Here is a 23,525-nt window from a genome sequence, read left to right on the forward strand (position 1 = left end):
GTGCGCGGTTTCCGCCCCTCCCCGCCGGCTTGGAGGGTGGGGAAGGGGGAGAGAGCGGAGGCGTTTGCGCATGTGCGACCCACCCTCCCCCTCCACCTCTTCCCCGCCTACACCCACCCCTGGGTGGCAGGAGCCGCTGTCCCGTTGCATTGTGGGTATCAGGTCAGGGTCAGGGTCCTGAGCTGGGTCCGGGGTCTGTGCCGGGCTCGCGGGGTGCATGGGCTAATGGCCGGATCCCCATGGCAGGAGGTGGGGGAGGGGCCGTGGCCTGCCAGGGGCAGGGGGTCCGACTAGATGGTCATGATGGTCCCCTCTGACCCCACCTCCCCGCACATCAGGGAGCCTTTCTGTTCCGTGTTTGTACAGCCCCTGGCATGACGGGGTCCTGCTCCAGGCCTGTACCCGGCCACGCCTTGGCACCACAGCGAGACAAATCAATGAGAGTAACTGGCTGAGCAAAGCAAGGCCCCACACCTCTTCACCGCCTGACCCCAACAATTATGTGGTGTTCCTGTGCTCTGTTAAACGTCTGTTGCGTTCCACTCTAGAGGTGGCTGCATTTCAGTATATTGGCTGGAACACAATATAGAAATATAAGCTACTGTTCTAATACCTTCAGCCAAAGGGCAAAGCCTGGAAACACCAGCCGGATCTCTGTTTATTTTCTAGGCGGGTCCATAGGTGAGGATTAATCATAGAGTGTAGACAGCAGAGAACTTTCCTGCGCTGGTCCTGGGGGGATGGGACCTCGTGTCTCTTCGATCATTTCTCTTCTGATTCCTCATCCCAGACTTGCATGTCCTCCTTCCAGGAGCAAGAGATCCTGGATGCCCCCAGAGGCTGCAGCGCTGATGGCCTGGGAAGTCCATGGTAGTTTCACAGGAAGGCCTCGGTCCTGCAAGCTCCTCCAAGATCTCAGGATCGGGGCCTAACCTAGGAAAGTTTTTCAAAGTGTCATGGGATAGAAAGGAATCTCTGGGACCTCGGGATCAAGTTTCCAGCATACCTTTCTCCATCCCATAATGCCATCCAGAGCTCATAGTTTTTGCACTTTTTTTAGAAACCCCGCAAACCCGCGTGCCACGTCTCGCTGTCCGCCATCTCGACAGAACTCTTTGCCAGCCTTGGGAAACCCTGGATGCTCACTTCTGGCTTTGCAGACCCACAGGACGTCCCGCACCAACGAGGGCCGTGACGCTGTCTTCCAGGACTGTTTGCGGGGGATGTTGTGAGAAACAATTCAAGCCGTGGGTGGTGTTCATAGCGGGCCCGGAAATTGAGCACCGATGGGTGGGATCGCGGTGTAATGCAGGCTTGGGATGTGGCTGCAGAAGTTTCGGGTGCGAAAGGCCTGGACTGGGTGCATGGGCTCCAAGGGAAGTCCATGGCGGTTTTGCCATCAAGCCCCGTGTTGCTTTCAGCCGGTGATACAAGCAGGCGATGTTTGCGCCAGGTGCCATTCCAGCCAGGGCGGGCCTCCCTGGCACAAACCTGGCACGTTAGGGGCAGTGTAGCCTAAGGGATACTGCACTGAGCTGGGCCTGGGGAGCGCAGGCTTCCGGGCCAGACTCTGCCACCTGGCCTGCTGGGTGACCATGGTCAAATCGTAGCCCTCGTCGTGCCTCAGTTTCCCCATCTGCAAAATGGGCATAAGGCTGCTGACCGAGGAGAGCTGTATGATGGCACCCACAGAAGAGCCAGCTGGGATTAACCCTCCTGCCCGGGGCCTCTAGACGGTCGGGGCTGTGCGCGCCCTGCCCGGGCCAGACCCGGCACTGGGCTCCGCACCCCTGGGCCTGTTCACGACCAGGCAGCGCCGGGCCCTGGGTCTGCGGGGCGGGCTCAAGGCTGCGGAACCGCCCCAGGGCCGGGCCAAGCTCCGCCAGAGCCGGGAGCGGAGCCAGGCGCAGCGGAGCCGCCGCGGGGGAACCGAAACCGGAGCCGGGACCCGACCCAGCCAAGCTCGGCGCAGGGGCCGCGCCCCGCGGATCGCGGCTGGCTGCGCGCTCGCTCGGGCCGGGGGCCGGCGATGGCCGGGCCCCAGGGCCGCCCGGGGGTGTGACCGGCCCGCCCGCCATGGCCGAGCCGGCCGAGGAGAGGTGAGCGCTGGGGGGGTCCCCGGCCCGAACCCCCCTCTCCCCCCGGGCCGGAGCCGACCCGACCCGACCCCCCCCCGGGCCGAACGACCCCCCTCCCCCCGGGCCGGAGCCGAGCCCGAACCCCCCCCGGCCCGTCCCGAGCGCCCCCCGCCCGGGGACGGAGCCGAGCCGAGCCGAGCCGACCCCCCCCGCCGGGCCGAACCCCCCCCCCCCCCGGGCCGGAGCCGAACCGACCCACCCCGGCCCGAACGACCCCCCCCCCAGGGCCGGAGCCAAACCGAACCCCCCCTGCCCGAACGCCCCCCCCTCCTGCCGGGCCAGAGCCGACCCGACCCCCCCCCCGTCCCGTCCCGTCCCGTCCCGAACGCCCCCCCTCTCCCCCCGGGCGGAGCCAAGCCCGAACCCCTCCCCCCGGGAACGCCCCGCGGGTTTCCCCTCCCGCCGCCTGGCTCTGGGGGCGCTTGGGAGGGGGCTGGGTCCCGGCTGCCCTGCCCTGAGCCTGGGCCCGGATGGGGACGGGATCCGGATGGGGGTGAGACTGGAGAAGGGTGCTGGGGCGGGGGACCCGGCAGTTCAGGGGCGCTGGGTCCCCTAGGGATCCCCCCGCCTGGGGTGGGGTGGCCCAGAGTTCGGCCCTGCCACCCGCGCTGCACTGCGGTGCCCGGGGGCGCCCGGGGCCCTGACGGGCTCTCTGCTCTCCAGGCACTGCTGGGTCTGCTTCGCCACGGAGCGCGAGGACCGGGCCGCCGAGTGGGTCTGCCCCTGCCGCTGCAAAGGCTCCACCAAATGGATCCACCAGGCCTGCCTGCAGCGCTGGCTGGACGAGAAGCAGAAGGGCAACAGCACGGGCAGCGTGAGCTGCCCGCAGTGCGGCACCGAATACCGCATCGTCTTCCCCAAGCTGGGTGAGCCCGGCGGGGCCCGTCCGGGCCTTGCTTTGCCTGGGCGCGCGGGGTCGATGGGGTCAATGAGGGGCAGAGTGGAGGGGGTCTGGGGAGGCTTTGCCTGGAGCACAGAGGTTGGCGCAGTGCCCTGCCCTGGCATGTCCCTGGCTCCTGACTTTGTGCTCCACCCACTAGCCTGTGAAATGGGCCGGGGGAAATTCCTGGCCTGGCGGGGAAGGGCTGAGAGCCCTGGGATCCTGCCCGTGAGCGGGTGGGGGCCACCTGGAGTCTCCCCCGCGGCCGGCTGGGCCAGGGAACGCCGGGGGTGTACATGGCGTGGCCTGAGTTTCTGATCTCCCTGCAGGGCCCCTGGTCTATTTCCTCCACCAGGCGGACCGGATCCTGTCCAGAGCCAGCCCCTTCGCCATGGCCGGCATCGTGGTGGGAACGGTGTACTGGTCGGCTGTCACCTATGGGGCCGTCACGGTGATGCAGGTAACGTGTTGGGGGTGCCCCAAGGGGGCCCGAGCGGAGCCGGGGCTGCTGCTTCCGCCAGCATGGAGTGACTGTGCCAGTGGGTGCTGCCGGGTGCCAGGCTGGCTGCGGCAGGGCACGGCTGGGGCCATGGAGGAAGCTGGCACTGCTGGGAATTGCCCTGTGAGCCCAGCCTGAGAAGGCCCATGCCCCGTGCTGCGGGGTGCGGCCGGCCCAGCCAGCATGGGGAGCCCCACTCTCGGCGCGGGCTCTGAGCTGCCTCCTCCCCCGGCTGCAGGTGGTTGGCCATAAGAAGGGGCTGGATGTGATGGAGCGGGCAGACCCCCTCTTCCTGCTCATGGGGCTGCCCACCATCCCCGTGGTGCTGGTGCTGGGCAGGCTGATCCGCTGGGAGGACTACGTGCTGCGTGTTTGGCGGAAGTACTCCAGCAAGCTGCAGGCCCTGCAGGCCCTGGTGCCAGGTGCGGGGCATCGCCGTGGCGGGGAGGGCCTGGTGGTGCTCTGGGGCTGCCCTGGGTGGGGCTGGTGGGTGGGAAGGTTGGTGCGGGGGTGGGCATGGTTGCCAGTGAGCCGAGACAGGGGCGGGCTGGCAGCGAAGGGATTTGAGGGGGCAGAGCTGTGGGGGGAGGGGAAGCTGGGCAGTAGCGCCATCAGCGGGTGGCCTGGCAGGGGGAGGAGAGACAGTGACAAGGGGCAGAGCGCTGGCAGGGGTGGGGGACAGCCACTGGGGCAGAGGGGGTGGTGTGGGGAGCGGTTCAGGTCTGAGCCCCCTGGCCAGGTGGCAGTGACCAATCGCTGCCTCAGTTTCCCCTTCCTTCCCGTTTCCCCAGGGATTGGGCGCCCGGTGGCCCCGGGGCCGCTGGCTGAGTCCCGCCCCCAGGGCGACCACACGTCCCTCTCGCGCTCGCTGTGCGGGGCCCTGGTGTTTCCTACCATCGCCAGCCTGGTGGGCAGGCTCCTCTTCCGGCACGTGGACTCCAGCCTGCAGCGCACCATCCTGGTGAGTCCGGGGCCGGGCTGTGCCAGCCGCTGCGGGGCGCTCAAGGTGCGGCTTGCGCCCTGTCGCACCTGGAGCTGGAGACTCCTGGCCTGAGAACCCCGGGCCCAGGGAGTCCGAGCTGGGAAACCTCGGCGGTCTGTGATCTGCTCGCTGCCGTGGAAATGGCAGGCCAGCCTGGCACCGCCGCCCGCACTGTGCTTGTGGGAGCACCACCGGGGCTGCGGGTCGGGAGTGAGGGGCACCGGCAGAGCTGGGGGGAGCCCAGGGCTGGGCTAGCAGGGGGCTGCGGGTTGGGAGTGAGGGGCACTGGCAGAGCTGGGGGGAGCTGGGGCTGCGGGTCGGGAGTGAGGGGCACCGGCAGAGTTGGGGGGAGCCCATGACTGGGCTAGCAGGGGGCTGCGGGTCGGGAGTGAGGGGCACTGGCAGAGCTGGGGGGAGTTGGGGCTGCGGGTCAGGAGTGAGGGGCACCGGCAGAGCTGGGGGGAGCCCAGGGCTGGGGGGGGCACCGGCAGAGCTGGGGGGAGCCCAGGGCTGGGGGGAGCCCCTGTCTCTGGTGCTCAGTGGGGGGCGGGAGCTGGCGGGGGGGCTGTGGTGCTAGGGTTTGCCCAGAGCCATGGGACTGGCACAGCAGCTGGCTTCATCTCTGCCCCTCCTCCACAGGGCGGCATCACCTTTGTGGCCATCAAGGGGGTGCTGAAAGTCTACTTCAGGCAGCAGCAGTACCTGCTCCAGGCCGACCGGCGCATCCTCGACTACCTGGAGCCGGGCCTGGAGCGGGGCCCCGCGCCCCCGGACGAGGACAGCGGCACCGAGGGCAACCTCAGCTAGGCCTGGAGCCTGGCCCCTGCCCGCAGGTCCTTGGCCTGTCGGGCTGTGCCCTGCCGTCACAGCAGGGGGGCAGAGCCCTGCCCTGGGGCCCCCCGGCGGGAGGCTGTCTCCTGTCTCCCACGCCTGGCCCTGGCCCTGCCCCCTTTATAAATAGCCACTGGAAATACAAACCTTGTTTGAATGGCGCAGGGTGTGTCTGGGCATCGTTCCTGGGAGCGGTTCTCCCTGATGCTGTGTGACTTGATCCTCTGCCCGTCTCCCCCAGGCGTGTGGAGCTGGGAGCATTGCCAAGGGGGCTACCCTGGGAGCTCGGCCCCTCGGTGGCCCCTGGCTGCTTCTGGCCTGGGAGAGCCGTGAGCGGCTGGCCCCCGGGGCATGCAGCCGGCACTTGGCCTGACAGCCCCCACCCTCGCTGCTCTGCTGCCCATCCCCAGAGCTCCCTGGCGAGGGGGCACCAAGGCGTCGGCTGCAGCTTATTTATCCTTCTGCCAGCTGAGCTGCTGCCTCCTGCCTGGCCTGGGTGGGGCAGCTGCTGCCAGACCAAACCTCAGCCCCCTTGGCTGGCTCAGCTCAGGGCACAGCTGGAATTTCTTTAAGACTTGGGGTCCCGCCAGCTTGGTGCCCGGCTCTGGGACACTGTCTGTGGCTGGTCCCCAGAGGGACTCGCCCCAAAGAGGCAGGTGCCCATCACCTCTCCGCGTCCCTGGTACTTGTCAAGCCCCCGTCCCCGCAGTGTCTGGGCAGTTGGCACTCAGTCTGGTTATCCGCAGGGCTCTCGCCCCGCTTTGCCGAAGGCCACGTGGGCGCTTCCTGCAGCCGGGAGGGGTTTCCTCCTCCACCTCCCTGAGCGGGGACAGAGCCGTCCCTGGCCCCCCAGGTCCACAGAGGGGGGAGGGCGGTGGCGCTCCGCCCTGCGGTGTGAAGTTTTCACCCCCCTGTAGCCAAGCTCCCTGGAGCCTGGGATGGAGCAGGGATCATACCGGGGGCTTGACTCCCACGGGCCCTGCGGCTGATGCAGGCCTGAGCCTAGATCGTCCTGGTGCCAGTGATTTTGGGTTGCGCCTTTCCCGGGTGCTTTTCAGCTCCTTTGCTGCGGCTCGTACCGCTCGCTACGTTGGCTGCCACGTTACCCCCGGGGAACCCCCCGGCATTTCTCCCCGGATCCCCCAGCTGCATCGAGGCCTGAGCCGGGGCGCTGGAGCTGGGAACAGCCCCCGGCAGTTGCCCACGGACAAGCTGCAGGGGGGCAGCAGGTGACTGGGCTGAGCTCCCTTGGCGCCCCCTGGAGGTGGGTCGCATCCATGCGAGGCAGTGTCGTCTGGGGCCGGGGGAGACTTCCTGGGGGCTTGGAGCAACCCACCCTGGGCGCCGGGCCCAGAGAGCCCGGCAGGGAGCAGCTGCCAGGCTCTTCTGCCGGGGGCGCTGGTGAGCGGGGTACAAAGGGCTTTGCCGGCCAAGCGAGGGCGGGGGTGGCAGTGCGCCAACCAGGCTGTGTTCGGGGCCTGAGCCCCCTGGCCACGCGTCAGTCCTGGCCCAGGGCAGGGTGCCCCAGCACGGTGCCCTCTCCCGGGCGGGCAGGACTTTTAATCCCTTTGGGGAAGCATCGCTGGCGGTGCCACCGGTGTGGTGCTCTGCTCTGTGCGATGGCGATACCAGTCGGCTGCGTGCGTGTTCCCTCTGTGTGCTGCCCCGGTTCTGCGCGGATCGCTGACGCAGCAGACCCCGAGACAACCCCCAGAGCCCACAGACTCTGGTGAGGTACGAAGGCACCCGGGCAGGTTTATTGTCGAAGAGAAACACAGTCTCTATCTCCCCGATTCATATAACTTAGATACGGTTTGTTGCTAGTCCCTATGTGCTCCCTGACAAGGGACACAGCTCAATCAATGGTGGGACTTTCCACTGCCCCCTAGGCCGGACAAAGACATCCAGTCGGGGATGTATCTTATACACAGGTACAAACAAGTTACAGAACGCCCCTGACGTAGTGAGGTGCAGCCCTGCTACGTAACAACGCACCACGCTTCTACGCAGCAAGGTGCCGCCTCTCGCCTTGAACATGTTGGTTCGGAGAAAACAACTCTCTCCATCATCCTAGCCTTTTGCCCCCGTCCTTGTTATCTCTGTGGACGGTATGAGAATGTTCTTGTACCATTTGTGTATGGCTCTGGTATCCAGCCCCCTTTAGATATATGTTTATGCAACATCAGCCCTCTGCTTGCCAGCGTCTGTGAGCAGGGCCGGCCTCTGGCTCACAGCTTAACTGTGCTTTATGTCAGCAAAGTCTTGACCATTACTTTAGCCCAGGCCTTAGGCCTCCTACCGGGCCTCCGATACCAAGGGTTTCTGTTTCAGGGCCTCATCTTACTATAGGCACACAGCATGGGGAGGAGGTGAGCAGCCCTCAGTGGTGGAAGAACAGGCTCAGGACTATTTAGAAAAGCTGGACGTGCACAAGTCCACGGGTCCAGATCTAATGCATCCAAGGGTGTTGAGGGAATTGGCGGATGTGATTGCAGAGCCATTGGCCATTAGCTTTGAAAACTCATGGCGATCGGGGGAGGTCCCGGACGACTGGAAAAAGGCTAACGTAGTGCCCATCTTTAAAAAAGGGAAGGAGGAGGATCTGGGGAACTACAGAGCGGTCAGCCTTACCTCAGTCCCTGGAAAAATCATGGAGCAGGTCCTCAAGGAAACCCTTTTGAAGCACTTGGAGGAGAGGAAGGTGATCAGGAACAGTCAACATGGATTCATCAAGGGCAAGACCAACCTGATTGCCTTCTATAATGAGATAACTGGCTCTGTGGATACGGGGAAAGCGGTGAACATGAAATATCTTGACTTTAGCAAAGCTTTTGACACGGTCTCCCACAGTATTCTTGCCAGCAAGTTAAAGAAGTATGAGCTGGGTGAATGGACTATAAGGTGGATAGAAAGCTGGCTAGATCGTCAGGCTCAACAGGTAGTGATCAATGGCTCCGTGTCTAGTTGGCAGCCGGTACCAAGTGGAGTGCCCCAAGGGTCGGTCCTGGGGCCGGTTTTGTTCAACATCTTTATTAATGACCTGGAGGATGGTGTGGATTGCACCCTCAGCAAGTTTGCAGATGACACTAAACTGGGAGGAGAGGTAGATACACTGGAGGGTAGGGATAGGATACAGAGGGACCTAGACAAATTAGAGGATTGAGCAAAAAGAAATCTGATGAGGTTCAACAAGGACAAGTGCAGAGTCCTGCACTTAGGACAGAAGAATCCCTACAGGATGGGGGCCGACTGGCTACGCAGCAGTTCTGCAGAAAAGGACCTGGGGGTTACAGTGGACAAGAAGCTGGTTTGAGTCAGCAGTGTGCCCTTGTTGCCAGGAAGGCTAATGGCATTTTGGGCTGTATTAGTAAGAGCGTTGCCTTCAGATCGAGGGACGTGATCGTTCCCCTCTATTCAGCACTGGTGAGGCCACATCTGGAGTACTGTGTCCAGTTTTGGTCCCTCCACTGCAGAAGGGATGTGGACAAATTGGAAAACGTCCAGCGAAGGGCAACGAAAATGCTTAGGGGGCTGGAGCACATGACTTAGAAGGAGAGGCTGAGGGAACTGGACTCATTTAATCTGCAGAAAAAAAGCAGGGGTGCGGGGGAAGGATTTGATAGCTGCTTTCAACTACCTGAAGGGGGGTTCCAAAGAGGATGGAGCTCGGCTGGTCTCAGTGGTAGCAGATGACAGAACAAGGAGTAATGGTCTCAAGTTGCAGTGGGGGAGATTTAGGTTGGATGTTAGGAAAAACTTTTCCATGAGGAGGGTGGTGAAGCACTGGAATGCGTTACCTAGGGAAGTGGTGGAATCTCCTTCGTTAGAAGTTTTTAAGGTCAGGCTTGACAAAGCCGTGGCTGGGATGATTTAGTTGGGGTTGGTCCTGCTTTGAGCAGGGGGTGGGACTAGATGACCTCCTGAGGTCCCTTCCAGCTCTGATAGGCTGTGATTCTATGTGCGATGCCAGCTGGCAGATTCACGGACCAGCCGGTAGAGGGCACCGACGGCCAGCGCTTTCCTAGCGCCGGATCTGCTGGCACGTGGGGGTGCCCAGGATCTGGTGTGGTTACAGCCTGACCCTGCATAGCCCAGGCCAGAGACCTGCCCCACGGTCATTCCTGGGCAGGTCTGCTAGAAAACCAGCCCTTGATGTACCGGCTCCGGGGCGGAGAAGCCACCGGCCCGGGGGAGTCGGCCCAGGGGTTCGTTACCCTCCGAGCCCAAGGTTCATGCCCTATTTTAGTCTAAACTCCTCTAGCTTCGCGTTCTGGCCCCGGCTCGCGTTCGGCCTTGGCCGTGCAGCGTGAAGAGCCCGTTTGCAGGGGTGCGAAGCAGGAGCAGCCGCCTCCCGGCTGTGCTGAATGCGAGGGGTTTCCTCGAAAGCCGAAGGGACGGCTGGGAGCCACCGGCTCCCCACTGAGCGCTGGTGGCAGAGGGAGCGTGGGCTAGTGGTTCCATCAAACCTGGGTCCCTCCCGCTAGTGGGGGTCAGGGAGGGTCCCCCCCCCATTGTGTTCTGGGAGGTTTTTTTTAAGTCACTGGCCTCTGAAGCATGGGGGGGGTGCCAGCTGGAGATGGGCCCGTGGGGAGGGCCGGGCTCTGCGGGGGCACCGGGCTCTCTCTGTCTCAGGCCCGTGGCTGGCCGGCTCTGGCTCACACCCCCAGGTCTCCCTGGTGGCCTGGGCGGGGTCAGGAAGAAATTTTCCCCAGGTCAGATGCAGGGATCTTGGGCGCTTGTCACCTTCCCCTGCAGCGTGGGGAGTGGGTCCCTTGCCAGGGTGTATCTCACATCATCGTTCCCTGCCACTGTGGGGCATCGGGCACCTCAGTCCCTCCTGTTCTCCGCCTGGGGCACATGCCAGCCCGGGCTCCCGCGGGCTGGGATCTGTGGTTATTGGGTGTGTGGGTGCGGGTGGTGCTAGCGACCTGGGATATACAGGGGGTCAGATTGGGTGAGCTGTTCCCTTCTGATCTTGACCCCTCCAACTCTAACCCTGCTGCGCTATGTAGTCTGGTCAGAGTGGGAGACCCAGGCTCTGTTCCATTCACTGCATGACCCTGCTCCGTGCCTCAGTTTCCCTACCTCTAACATGGGGATAACGACCTACCGTGAGAGGCTCAGCGGATGAAGGTGAGAGAGACACTTTGAGATCCTCAGAGGAAAGTGATTGGACAAGGCCAGAGGATTATAACAAAGCAGGAGACACGTAGAGCCCTCTGCCATGCTGAGATTTCCCCACCCTGGAGGCCCATGTCAGGTAGGCGGGTCTCATCCCCATGGCCAGGCTGCCTGGCAGTGCAGTAGAGGTGCTGTGTCCTAGGCCTGGCCTAGGTAGCATAAATCAAAGTGACCCTCAGCGTAACCCAGACTTGGCCCCTCTGGGCTCTCCTCCCCTGGGAAGCTGCCCGCAGGGCCCAGGCAGAAAGCGGAGGCTGGTGATGGAACAGGGCCTGCCACAGAGGGGGGCCGGATGGCCCAGTGGGTGCACCTGGGAAACCCTGCGTCAGTTCCCTGCTCTCCCCCGGCACCTTGGTCATCGCTTTGTCCAACTCTCAATGGTATTTAGGTGTCGGACTCCCACTGACCCTCCTCAAGCCCTTGTGGCTCAGGCTCTCCATGTCAGCTGCCCGCGGGGTCCGGGGGGAGAGGGGCTGCCCTGCCTCCCCAGCGGGCGGCGAGATGCCCAGCTCCTAGGGCTGGGGAAGTGCCTCAGAGAGACATGCCCGGCACATAGCCCAAGGGGGCTTACGCCACTGCAGGGGAGGGAGTGTCGCCTAGGGGGTAGTGTGCACTGCCCCGGGAGGGGGATCGGCGTGGCCTGTCCGCACTGATGTCCCGGGGGTTGGACCAGCCTGGCTGTGGGGGACGCCCCGTGGGATCCAGGGTGGGGCCTCGGGCAGCTCCCTGGCTCAGCTGCCCCAGGCTCTGGGCTGCCTTGCTCGGGGTACCCGGCTGGGAGAAGTGAATCGGGCCTTGGCCCTCTGAATGGGGCTGGTTCCACAGGCCCAGTGAGGGGCCTGGAGGAATTGCCTGCCCCCCTCCAGCCCACTTCAGCGCCGTGCCCCCCCTGCCCCCCACCCACAGCTCCTATTGCCAGCTGGCCCTTGGCAAGGGAAAGCAGAACGCACGGTTGCTATGGAAATGGCACTGTTTCCCTGGCAACCCTCACTATGGAGACTGGAGGCTCTGGTGGGACCACGGCTGGCTGCGTCTCCCAGCGGGGCTGGGGCCGGGGCAGGGCTCTCTGCAGCGGGGGGCACCGGGGTGTGGTGGGACCCCATGGCAACTACACAGGCACCATGGCAACCTCTCCCCAGGCAGCTCCTGAGGGGCTATCAGCCCCCCTTGCTCCCCTGGGGGGCACCCCCAGCTTCTCCGGCTCGTCCTCCCCCGGCCACCTGCCGGTCCCACCCCAGGGCACAGCCAAGGCAGAGCCCAGGACATCTCCCGCCACCTGGCTCCCAGCGCCCTCCAGGGCTCCCACTCACTATGGCCAGGTTCCCAGAGACCCCCGCGAGGCCAGGTCGCTCTCCAGCCATGCCCAGAAACAATGGGTCTGATCCCCCCGTTGGAGTCACCCTCCTGTCTCCGGGAGTGAGGGCTGTGCTCCCGGCCTGACTGGTGGGTGGGGAAACTGAGGCCCCGAGAGGGACAGGGAAGTGGCAGCTCAGGGACTAGATCCCTGTTGTTGCTCTGCCCAGCCTCTGTGCGCGGGTCAGTCACCGGGATGCGCGGCACGGCCCTGCGGAGCAGGGGGCACGTTAACCTGCCTGCTGAAGCTACGCCCAGCACAGCCTGTCGGCTGGGTGTCGCTGGGCTGGGTCTAACGGGGATTCTCCGCTGAGCGGGCATGGAAGGGGCGTCCGGCTGCACACAGGGACAAGACTCCCTAGGCCCAACCCAATGGCCATTGACTCCAGCGGCTCAGCTCGGGCCCCTTTCATTCCCAACTATCAGTGTCCTTTGCCAACATGGGCCCCACCTCCACCCAGCTGGGTGTTATCACCCCCATTATATAGCTGGGGAAACTGAGGCACAGAGCGGCCTCCGCAAGGCACACGGTGAGTCACCGGTGGAGCTGGGCTGCCCTGACCCCCTCTCATGCTCTGACTCCTAGGGCACGCTCCCCTCCCCCTGCGACGCTCCAGGTGCCCTTCCCAGGGCACGATTTTCTGTGGCCGTGAAACACAACGCTGCTGGGGGTGACACCGCCCTGGAGCAAGCCTGAGTGATCCGTGCACCAGGGCAGACGAGAACCCAGCCCTGGAGAGTTGGCTGGCCGGACGGGCTGGTGGGTCGGGGAGCCCACCCCCAGGCTGAGGCTGAGAGGGGTGCGGGAGGGACTCCGGATGCTGGGCAAGCCGTCCCTACGCCCCCTCGTTAAGGTTCCTGCACGAGGCCCCACGGTGGGGGCCCCCCATGGATCTCTGGACATGGCCATTTGGCCAAGGGGCCAGCGTGTCCCACGGCATTCGTGGCAGAGCAAGGGCGGCTCTGGGGTCAGGGCGCCCCCATTGTTCTCCGCTCGGGGCACAGCCTGGGTCTGCCCACAAAGCCGAGGGCGGTTAATGGGCAGCCACCCTCGCTTCTGCGCCAAGTCCCAGGATGCATTGCTGCGGGGCTGCTCAGGTTGAGAGAGAGACGTCTGGTCTCTGTGGGCCACCTGACCATCCGCAAGATCCCTCGTAGGCCATGTTGTGGGAGCCCTGGGCTGCATGAAAGGAACCAGAGATCCATGGGCCAGGGAGAGAACCCAGGAGTCCTGGCTCCCAGCCCCCTGCTCTAATCACTAGACCCCACTCCCCTCCCAGAGATGGGGAGAGCTCACCAACCACAAGCTGCGTGTTTAAACGGTGAGAGATTCGGGCTCTGGCTAGTGGCCACCTGAGTTCTGAGCCATGCCGGGGGGGACGGGACGGGACGTTTCCAAGCCTTCCTCTGGGCTATTTAGAAATGAGCGCTGGGATTCTGACGTGATCATGGGACTCCAGGCGCTGGGACTTTGTGGCCATAGAGCTGGGCTCACAGTGGAATCCTTCAAGCTGGCAGCGTCGCCCCTTGCAGAGAGACAACCACACGGCTTCCTGGGGCCAGTGCAAGGATATTTTGTGCCCAACTTGAGCTTCGAGAAGCTTCGCTCACCACTGGCCACAGAAAGTGGGAGAGTCAAGAGGATGCGAGGAGCAATAGCTGTGTTGGGGACACTGTCTGTCAGCTTATTTTTCCATACGAAGTTCAATACCTCCTGCGGTGATGCACTCCTCTCAACTCGTCTTGCAATAGCTTGCAACTCACTGCACAAGTCAAAGGCATCGATATCTTTGGATTCACCATGTGGCAAAGCTTGCTCCCGATTCAAGCAATGTTCCCTAATTTGCTTTGGTGTTGTATTTTGCAACCTAAACATCATATAGGAAGCCAAATACTGAACTCATTTGCTGCATCACTGTGACTCTTTCTTCGGCCCAGGGTATTGGTGTGTCGACGGCTGCAAAGTAAAAGTTCACGTTGAATGTTTCTTTCGGGTTCGTCAGCTGCTTCGTGTGTGAACTGCTTCCTCTCTTGTCCAGTACGGCTTGGATCTGGCTGAAAAAGTGCCAGTAGATCCAACTCCTCCGCAAGCTCCCCGGCATCTGCCAAGGGTTACTCAGCGTCGGTGTCATCACCTGCTTGATGTAAACATGGCTTAAGAGATCACGATGACGTTTCCTGACAATTAAGCGATGTTGATTGTAATCGGAAATACACCCTTTTTAGTCACCTTACGTCCTTCCTTCGTTCTTTCATACCAAAATCTACTACGTTTTATTCTACCTTTATAATATCCAATTATTGTTAATAATATTTATAAAATTAGAATGGTGGATCCTCCGTCATGCTGGGGGATTGGGTTTGGTGGGGAAGGGGAGCAGACCGGATTCGGTCAGTGGGGGATTGGGTTTGGCTGGGGAGCGGAAGGGAAGCAGACCCGGTTGAGTCAGTGGGGTATCGGGTTAGGTGGGGAAGGGAAGCAGACTGGGTTCGGTCAGAGAGGGAATCGGGTTTGATGGGGAGGGGAAGCAGACTGGGTTCGGTCAGAGAGGGAATCGGGTTTGATGGGGAGTGGAAGGGAAGCAGACTGGGTTCGGTCAGAGAGGGAATCGGGTTTGATGGGGAGGGGAAGGGAAGCAGACTGGGTTCGGTCAGAGAGGGAATCGGGTTTGATGGGGAGGGGAAGGGAAGCAGACTGGGTTCGGTCAGAGAGGGAATCGGGTTTGATGGGGAGTGGAAGCAGACTGGATTCGGTCAGAGAGGGAATCGGGTTTGATGGGGAGGGGAAGGGAAGCAGACCGGGTTCGGTCAGAGAGGGAATCGGGTTTGATGGGGAGGGGAAGGGAAGCAGACCGGGTTCGGTCAGAGAGGGAATCGGGTTTGATGGGGAGTGGAAGGGAAGCAGACCGGGTTCGGTCAGAGAGGGAATCGGGTTTGATGGGGAGGGGAAGGGAAGCAGACCGGGTTCGGTCAGAGAGGGAATCGGGTTTGATGGGGAAGGGAAGCAGACTGGATTCGGTCAGAGAGGGAATCGGGTTTGATGGGGAGGGGAAGGGAAGCAGACTGGGTTCGGTCAGAGAGGGAATCGGGTTTGATGGGGAGGGGAAGCAGACTGGGTTCGGTCAGAGAGGGAATCGGGTTTGATGGGGAGGGGAAGCAGACTGGGTTCGGTCAGAGAGGGAATCGGGTTTGATAGGGAAGGGAAGCAGACCGGGTTCGGTCAGAGAGGGAATCGGGTTTGATAGGGAAGGGAAGCAGACTGGGTTCGGTCAGAGAGGGAATCGGGTTTGATGGGGAGTGGAAGGGAAGCAGACCGGGTTTGGATGTGGAGGCGGGAGAGGGCGCAAGCTGGGTTTGGCCGGGGGGTGGGGTAGGATTCAAAGAGCCGCAAGGTGAAATGGGTGCTCTCCTCTCCAGTCCCTGGCATGCAGCAGCAGGCCAAGTGCAACAGGGCAACGGGAGCGTGTCTCCGGCTTTGCCTTCACGAGTCCGTCCTGCGCCAGGCCGGGGAGTTGAACGCTGGGCTCTCGCTCCGGCAGGCGGGCATGGGCCAGGCAGGCCTGTGAGGCAGAGAGTGCGCGGCCCTCCCGCCAAAGCAGGGTCGGGAGGGTAGAAAGCTGGGGTGCAGGGAGGTGGGTTAAAGCGGCTTAGCCCCTCCACACGAGAGAGCCTGCAGAGCTGCCAGCCGCGGCCTCCCTCCCTTCTCTCCCCGGGGAGCAGAGCCTCTGCCTGGAAATGCTGCAGCCCGCTCTCTGAGCATGCCATGGGCAAGGCGGCCCCGGCCTGCACCGCCCGGCCCCAGCGGGGCCTTCCACTTCCCGCCACAAGCTGCTCCACTCTCCTTCTGGCTGCTGTGCAAGCTGCGAGACAGAGGAGCTGTGACCGTGGTGTCCCCACACAGCAATTTCTGTGCAATTATCCATTGACAAGCAAAGGTCTTCGCTGGCTTTCTAAATGGCGGGAGAGCAATTCCTTGGGCGCGTGGGTCTTATCAGCTACGTCCTCCCGACAGTCTGCGACCTGCAGCCAGCATCTTGATTGCTATCTGCTCCTATTTTGGGGCACTGCTTTTTGGCGCCCCCAAATCTTGGCGCCCTAGGCGGCCGCCTAGTTGGCCTAGTGGTTACAGCAGCCCTGCGGCTTCCCCAGCACTAGGGACCCAGCTGGCCTGAGCTGGCCCGAGCCAGGATGTACAGGGGCAATGTCAGGCAATCCTACATTGGCCCAAGGAACGGGGGAAGGGAGGTGTGCCAGCCCTGGGGAGGGGGTTGCATGGGTCAGCTGAGGCCACAAGGAATTCCCTCTGGGCCCACTGCTCACAGCTAGGCTTTGGGGTACTCTCAGGCACCCTAGCACCCAGCCTGTGCTGCCCGGTGTCCCCATATGGGGGTGCAGCAGTCCTGGAAGGGGTCAGCCCCGGAAAGCTGGGCGAATGTAGATTGGCATCCGATGGGTGGACACTTGGCTTGAGCCCCTTTTAGTGACAGGAGTGACACTGGGAGCTGGCTCTGGAATGTGGTGTCAGGTCTGGGGCAGACCTGCCTCTCAGTGTGGGGGGCCCCAGAGCCCCCTGCACGGGGCACAGCACCACACCCCACTGCTCAGGCAGCTCCGGCAGGCCCTGGGCACCGGGGCTGAGCAGCGAGAGGGCTGGGATGAGGGAGAAGGCTCTTGTTGGGGGAAGGGGCACCCCCATTTCTGCTTGCCCTGCCTCAGTTGAGGGGGTGACATGGTCAGTACCAGCCGCTGGGGAGCTCAGAGCCCAACTGCTCCCCGCCATCACCCTCCCTCCTTCCAGGCCCCAGGATGCAGCTGGCTCTGCGTGCCCGGCGGGAAGCAGGGAGCGGGAGGTGAGCATTCCCCAGTGCAGCTGCCCTGGGAGAGGAAAACACCCTGGCCCAAAATACCCTGTGCCAGGGAGCTGGTGCCCCACGGAGCAGCAGGGATGGCAGCCCCTGCGGGATTGGACCCTCCCATGGGGAGATTCCTTCTCTGGGACTCCCGGCTCTGGGCCACGGGGATGAGCTAGTGGGCCAGATGGGCGAGGGACCAGGTCGGGAACCTCTGTGTAAAGGGCCACTCTGCACAGGGCTCGAAAATCCATGTGCTGAGCTCATGGTGGTGAGGGGGAGAGTTGGTGATCCAAACTGGGGGTCATTTGAGCCAGGGACTTCTGAGATACAGCCCCCCAAAAACACCAGTTCACAGATTCCACAGCTAGTACGCACTTCTGTGCACATGTGGGGCTCAAACCACAGCTGGGCTCACCCCCAAATGATCTCCGTCCCGGGACACTGATCCCTGCTGGCGCGCAGCCCCACAGCCCCTTGGATGGACAGATACTGAAATCCTTCCCGTGGGAAGAGCTGGGCTCTCTAGACTAGCATCTGCCAGACACAGAACGTGGACAGTAGAACCTGTCACGGCACCTGGGGGCTTTTTTTGATGAATTCCCAGCGTGGCTGATCAAGCGCGTTGCGGTGATGTGAAGGCGTCTGGCTTGGTACCACTTGACGTTTTGATTAAGAAATTAGAAAGCGATAAACTCCATGTGGCTCATGGAAAATGGATTGAAAATGGCCTAAGTGCCAGGTCTGACAGTGGAGAATCCTACTGAGCAGGTGGGTGTGACGTTCCCCTGCTGTTATCCAGACCGGTGATCTGCTAGGTCCCCCAATCCTCGACTCTGGGAGCCAGCCTTACCCTGCTCTGCTGGGAGAACCCCCACTCCTGGGCTGCTCACGCTCAGCCTCTGCCATGTAAGCTGCTCCTTGGATTGTGCAACCGAATGACACTAGCCAATATCTCCGGTCCCAGACACAACCCTAGGAAACTCCGTCTTGCAGTGTCTAGTTATGCCTGCTGGACGCTGCAAGCGTCTATGAGTTCATCAGTTTAACAAAGAAATTGATATGTACCAGGCTTGTTCTCCCAAGGGGAGTCTCTGACAAACGTCAAACCAAAGGCACTGCTTCAGTGTCAGTGGGGGAGGTCTAGGTTGGATATTAGGAAACACTGTTTCATGAGGAGGGTGGTGAAACACTGGAATACGTTACCTAGGGAGATGGTGGAATCTCCTTCCTTTGAAGTTTTTAAGGTCAGGCTTGACAAAGCCCTGGCTGGGATGATTTAGTTGGGGATTGGTCCTGCTTTGCGCAGGGGGTTGGACTAGATACCTCCTGAGGTCCCTTCCAACCCTGATATTCCATGATTCTATGATTCAGGTAGAATAAAACAGATTAACTACAAAGATAAATTTTAAGTGATTATAAGTCAAAGCATAACAAGTCAGACTTGGTCAAATAAAATAAAAGCAAAACGCATTCTAAGCTGATCTTAACACATTCAATGCCCTTACAAGCTTAGATGCTTCTCACCACAGGCTGGCTGGTTACTTTTCAGCCAGGCTCTCCTCTTTGATCAGCGCTTTACTCCCTTGGTGGTGGTGGCTGTAGATGTAGGTGGAAGAGAGAGAGAGCCTGGCAAACGTCTCTCCCGTTTATCATGTCCTTTCCTCCCTCTTGGCTTTGCTCCCACCGCCCTTCAGGGTCAGGTGAGCATTACCTCATCACAGTCCCAGACTACCCAGAAGAAGAGGGTGACTCACTCGAGAGTCCAACAGATCCTTTGTTGCTACCTAGGCCAGTGTCCTTTGTCCCTGTGAGGCTGGGCTGGGTTTGTCCCACACATGCCCTGATGAGGTGTGAACTGCCTCTCTGCTCTTGGAGAGTTTTTGCATGGGCTGGCTTTAAGCCATGAGGACACGTTTTCAGCCTCCTAACTATATAAAAGAAATTACAAGCTATAACATCACTATAGCAACACTGCTCAGTGTATCATGAGCCTTCCAAAGACACCCACATGACAAACTTTGCATTGGATAGAATCATAGAATATCAGGGTTGGAAGGGACCTCAGGAGGTCATCTAGTCCAACCCCCTGCTCAAAGCAGGACCAATCCCCAATTTTTGCCCCAGATCCCTAAGTGGCCCCCTCAAGGATTGAACTCACAACCCTGGGTTTAGCTATCCCGCCCCCCAATGATACCACACAATAATTTTATAAGGATGAACACGGGGGTGCAGGGGGTTTCCCTGAGGCCCAGAGTGTCACAGTGGGTTTTTAGCAGGGGCCCGCAGGGATCAGGTCTCGGCCTTCCACTATTTAACATCTTTGTCAATGACCCGGAAGAAAACATAAACTCATCCTTGATGAAGGCTGCAGAAGACACCAAGTTTGGGGCAGTGGTGAGTGAGGACGAGGACAGGTCACTGACATGGAGCCACCCGGATTCTTGGTAAGCTGGCTGCAAGCAGACAATATGGGGTTTAATATGGCCAGATGTAAATGTACCCGTGAAGGAACAAAGACTGCAGGCCGCACTTACCCAGTGGGGGCCTGGCTCCTGGGAAGCAGGGACGAGGAAAAAGACGTGAGGATCATGGTGGAGAATCAGCTGAACATGAGCTCGGGCGTGATGCTGTGTCCAGAAGGGCTAATGCGACTGTTGGGGGCATAAATGGGAATCGCAAGGAGGAGAAAAGGAGTACTTGTGGCACCTTAGAGACTAACCAATTTATTTGAGCATAAGCTTTCGTGAGCTACAGCTCACTTCATCGGATGCATTCAGTGGAAAATACAGTGGGGAGATTTATGCTCAAATAAATTGGTTAGTCTCTAAGGTGCCACAAGTACTCCTTTTCTTTTTGCGAATACAGACTAACATGGCTGCTACTCTGAAACCTGTCAAGGAGGAGAGAGATTTTCCCTCTGTATCTGGCATTGGTGCGACCGCTGCTGGATCCAATGTCCTGGTGCCCACAGTTCAGGAAGGATGTTGATAAATTGGAGAGGGGGCAGAGAAGAGCCATGAGAACGATTCAAGGATTAGAAAACCTGCCTGAGAGTGAGAGACTCCAGGAGCTCCATGTATTTCGCTTACCCAGGAGAAGGTGAAGGGGTGACGCTACAGTCTGTCCGTTCCTACCTGGGGTGGGAACAAAGGGTGGATACCAGAGGGCTCCTTAGACCAGCCCGCAAACGTGGAACGCGACGATCCAGTGGCTGGAAGTTGGAGCTGGTCAGGAAATCAGACGTCCCTTTGTACGAGGAAGGGAATTAACCAGTGGGACAATTCAGCACAGGCCGGGGTGATATTCTTCTAACAGCTCCGTGCTAGTCAAACCAGGATTGCTGCAGGGCGCTCTCTGGTTACGTGGGGGTCAGACGAGATGCTCACCAGGGTCCTCTCTGGCCTGGAGATCGGTGAATCGCCAGGCACATTCCCCAGACCAGGGCAGAGGCGTCTCCAGGGCACTGACCCTTCCCCACACCCACAGGGCCACGCGGAGGGTCTGTGGGGGCCAGGGCAAAATCTGAAATTGAGCCTCCCCCTTCCAAAAACATCACAGAGAAGGTGAAAGAGTGTAGGAGGAGGGGAGGGGCTGGGGGACTCAGAGCGGGCTGGGGGGGGTCACTGCCCTGCCTGTGGGGGTGGGGGGTGTCACAGACTCACAGACTGTGCCCACTCTTGGCCCCCTGTGGTCCATGGGGGGGTGCCCCTTTCAGTGAGACAGCCCTTCCTGGGGTCCACTCTCTCTCGGGGTTAAGGCCCTCCACCTCCTGAGCTGCACCTGTCGGAGCCTTAGCACACCCGTCTCTGCCATGGGCCCCCTCGGGGAGTCCCCTCGCTCTGGACCCCCGGGGCCTCCACCCCCTGAAGGGGATGTTGCCCCCCTGTTCTCTAGGCTGGAGAGTTTATTGAGCGTCTGAACCCAGCACAGGAAACTCTCTGGCCTCAGGCCTGGCCTCCCCCAGCCCAGCCCACCCCCGTCTCCCCTGCATCCGGGGGGCTCTGCCTGCTCCCTCCCTCCAGCCCCGAGCCCCCCTGCTTCCCAGCTGGGCATCTGAGATCCCCGGCCTCAAGCCCCCCCCGTCCATTGTCTTCTCTCCAGGTAAACAGGGTCACCTGGGCCTCCTCTCCCCTCTTTGCAGCCCATTGTCCTCCCGCTGGCCAGACTCGGCTGGGACTCCCAAGCTGGGCTCCGGGTCACCAGGTCCCCAGTCGCTGGGGTCTCCATTCTCCTCGCCAGTGGCTGGGGTCCCAAGTTCCCTCACTGGTCCTCTGTAGCAACAAACTCCCCCTCTCATCACCTCGTTAAAACCCGTAGCACCTAGGGAAACTGAGTCCCACCCCTCTGCATGCAAGCCATAGGAAAACCAAGAAAATCCCCCATAGGAAACAAGGGAAAACAAGAAACTCTCCCACTTCGTCACAGGGGGCCAGGGAGGGGCTGAAGGGAGGGCCCAGCCTGGGGGTTACTGTCCTCCCATGGGGCTGGGGGCGCTCTGCTCTCCATGCAGCCATGCGGGAGGGGCCGGGGGGGACATCCAGCCTCTCCCCCCTGCGGACTCGTGGCCTGGCACGTGGCTTCGGGCCCAGCCCCACGATGCCAATGGTGGTGACAGGGGGATCTGGGCCCCTCTGGGGAGACGAGTTGCTCCCGCACTGTCACCGTCTGGCACCAAACGGGAGCGGTGCCGGGACCCCACGCACCGGCTGCAACACTCGCTCACACGGGGCCCAACTGCCACTTTGGGGGCCCTCTCGACTGCGGGGCCTGGGGCAAACTGCCCCTTCTGGCCCCCTCTGGGCAGCCTTGCCAGGCCCCACGACAAGCTCGGAGCCCGAGCTGCAGCCCCGTTGGGAGAATCCGGCCTCGCCATTGAGGGGTGTGTAGTGTTGGACAGCAGACCCTGGGGTATGGGTGCCAGGAGCGTGGCCGGGGGGAAGGAGTGGGGGCACTGGGGAGGGGTTTGGGGCTGTGGAGAGGGAGAAGGTTGGGGGTTCAGGTCAGTTGGAGGGAGGACTATTCACTTGGGTGGGGGTGTGTGGCTGGGGGAGTGGAGAGGATTATGGCTGTGGGGGACCTGTTGGCCCCATATTCTCCCCTCCCAAGGATGTTCCAGGATCTGGGGAGGCCCTGCCCCTCTGGGGGTCTGAGCCCATCTGATCCTGGAGCTGGAGGAAGAGGCTGAATGGAACATGAATTTAAACCTCTGTGGGTGGAGAGTTGGGGAGTGTTGGGTCAGCTGGGGGCCCGGGGCCTGGCTCCGTGCCCAGCTTGGGCTATGTACCTGGGGCAGCCTGTTGCCCCCCAGTGTGGGGCTGCCCCCCATGTGCACTCAGCAGCATGGGGCACCAGACTCAGAGATTCACAGAGTCATTGGAATCATTAAGAAAGGGGTAGAAAATAGGACAGAAAATATCATGTCGCCTCTCTATAAATCCATGGTACGCCCACATCTGGAATGCTGCGTGCAGATGTGGTTGCCCCATCTCAGAAAAGATCTATTGGAATTGGAAAAGGTTCAGCAAAGGGCAACAAAAATGATTAGGGGGATGGAACGGCTTCTGTATGAGGAGAGATTAATAAGATGGGGACTTTTCACCTTGAAAAGAGACGACTAAGGGGGGATATGATGGAATTCTATAAAATCATGACTGGTGTGGAGAAAGTAAATCAGGAAGTGTTATTTACTCCTTCTCATAACACAAGAACTAGGGGTCACCCAATGAAATTAATAGGCAGCAGGTTTAAACCAAACAAAAGGAAGTATTTCTTCACACAATGCACAGTCAACCTGTGGAACCCCCTGCCAGTGGATGTTGTGAAGGCCAAGACTACAACAGGGTTCAAAAAAGAACTAGATACATTCATGGAGGACAGGTCCATCAATGGCTATTAGCCAGGATGGGCAGGGATGGCGTCCCGAGCCTCTGTTTGCCAGAAGCTGGCAATGGGCGACAGGGGATGGGTCACTTGATGATTCCCTGTTCTGTTCATTCCCTCTGGGGCACCTGGCATTGGCCACTGTTGGCAGACAGGACACTGGGCTAGACGGACCTTTGGTCTGACCCAGTCTGGCCGCTGTTATGAGTCCAAGGGCAGAAGGGACCATTGTGATCATCTTGTCTGACCCCCCGCCCCACCCCATGTAACACAGGCCAGACACCTGCCCCACAATAGGCCCTAGCACAGAGCTGTTAGAAAGCCAGCCAATCTGCATTTAGAATGGCCAGGGATGGAGAATCCACCACGGCTCTGGGTAAGTTGTTCCCATGGTTAATTACCGTCACTGGTACAAATGTCCACCTCGTTTCCAGTCTGTTTGTCTAGCTTCAACTTCCCACCGCTGGATGGTGTCAGACCTTCCTCAGCTAGATTGCCGAGCCCGTCATTCAGTCTTTGCCCCCCCTGTAGGTCCTGACAGAGTGGGATCACGTCCCCCCTTCACCTCCTCTGTGCTAAGCTAGAGAGATGGAGCTCCTGGAATCTGTCGCCCTACGGCAGGTTTTCTAACCCTTTAGTCAGTCTTGTCGCTCTTCTCTGCCCCCCTCTCCAATGTATCAACACCCCTCCTTGAACAGTGGGCACCAGAAGCGGGCATGGGATTCCCGCAGCGGTCGCACCCAGTGCCAAACACAGAGGTGAAATAACCACTCTGCTCCTACCCGAGATTCCCGTTTACCCATCCCAGGAGCCCATTAGCTCTTTTAGCCACAGCATCACACTGGGAGCTCAAGTTCAGCTCATTCTCCAACATGCCCCCAAGTCTTTTTCAGAGTCCCTGCGTCCCAGGGCAGAGCCCCCAGGCATA

At 60.8% G+C, this 23,525-nt stretch overlaps 1 protein-coding gene across 3 annotated transcripts; it reads left to right on the forward strand.

Moving 5' to 3' along the window:
* The first annotated feature begins 22 nt into the window (after nucleotides 1-22).
* Nucleotides 23-5,492, forward strand: LOC102945078 (E3 ubiquitin-protein ligase MARCHF5). 3 transcript variants are annotated; one of them, XM_043536373.1, is made up of 7 exons: nucleotides 23-151; nucleotides 1,061-1,228; nucleotides 2,802-3,004; nucleotides 3,348-3,478; nucleotides 3,756-3,939; nucleotides 4,309-4,478; nucleotides 5,139-5,492. In XM_043536373.1, exons 2-7 carry the CDS (start codon nucleotides 1,224-1,226, stop codon nucleotides 5,304-5,306), a joined length of 861 nt encoding a protein of 286 aa, XP_043392308.1. In that variant the 5' UTR covers nucleotides 23-151; nucleotides 1,061-1,223; the 3' UTR covers nucleotides 5,307-5,492. The 3 variants fall into 3 exon arrangements, with proteins under 3 accessions (XP_043392308.1, XP_043392310.1, XP_037742054.2); XM_043536375.1 differs by having other exon boundaries at nucleotides 103-162; XM_037886126.2 differs by lacking the exons at nucleotides 23-151; nucleotides 1,061-1,228 and adding an exon at nucleotides 1,754-2,099.
* The last annotated feature ends 18,033 nt before the right edge of the window (nucleotides 5,493-23,525 follow it).

This window comes from Chelonia mydas, chromosome 26, assembly GCF_015237465.2.
Source record: "Chelonia mydas isolate rCheMyd1 chromosome 26, rCheMyd1.pri.v2, whole genome shotgun sequence".
NCBI lineage: Eukaryota > Metazoa > Chordata > Testudines > Cheloniidae > Chelonia > Chelonia mydas.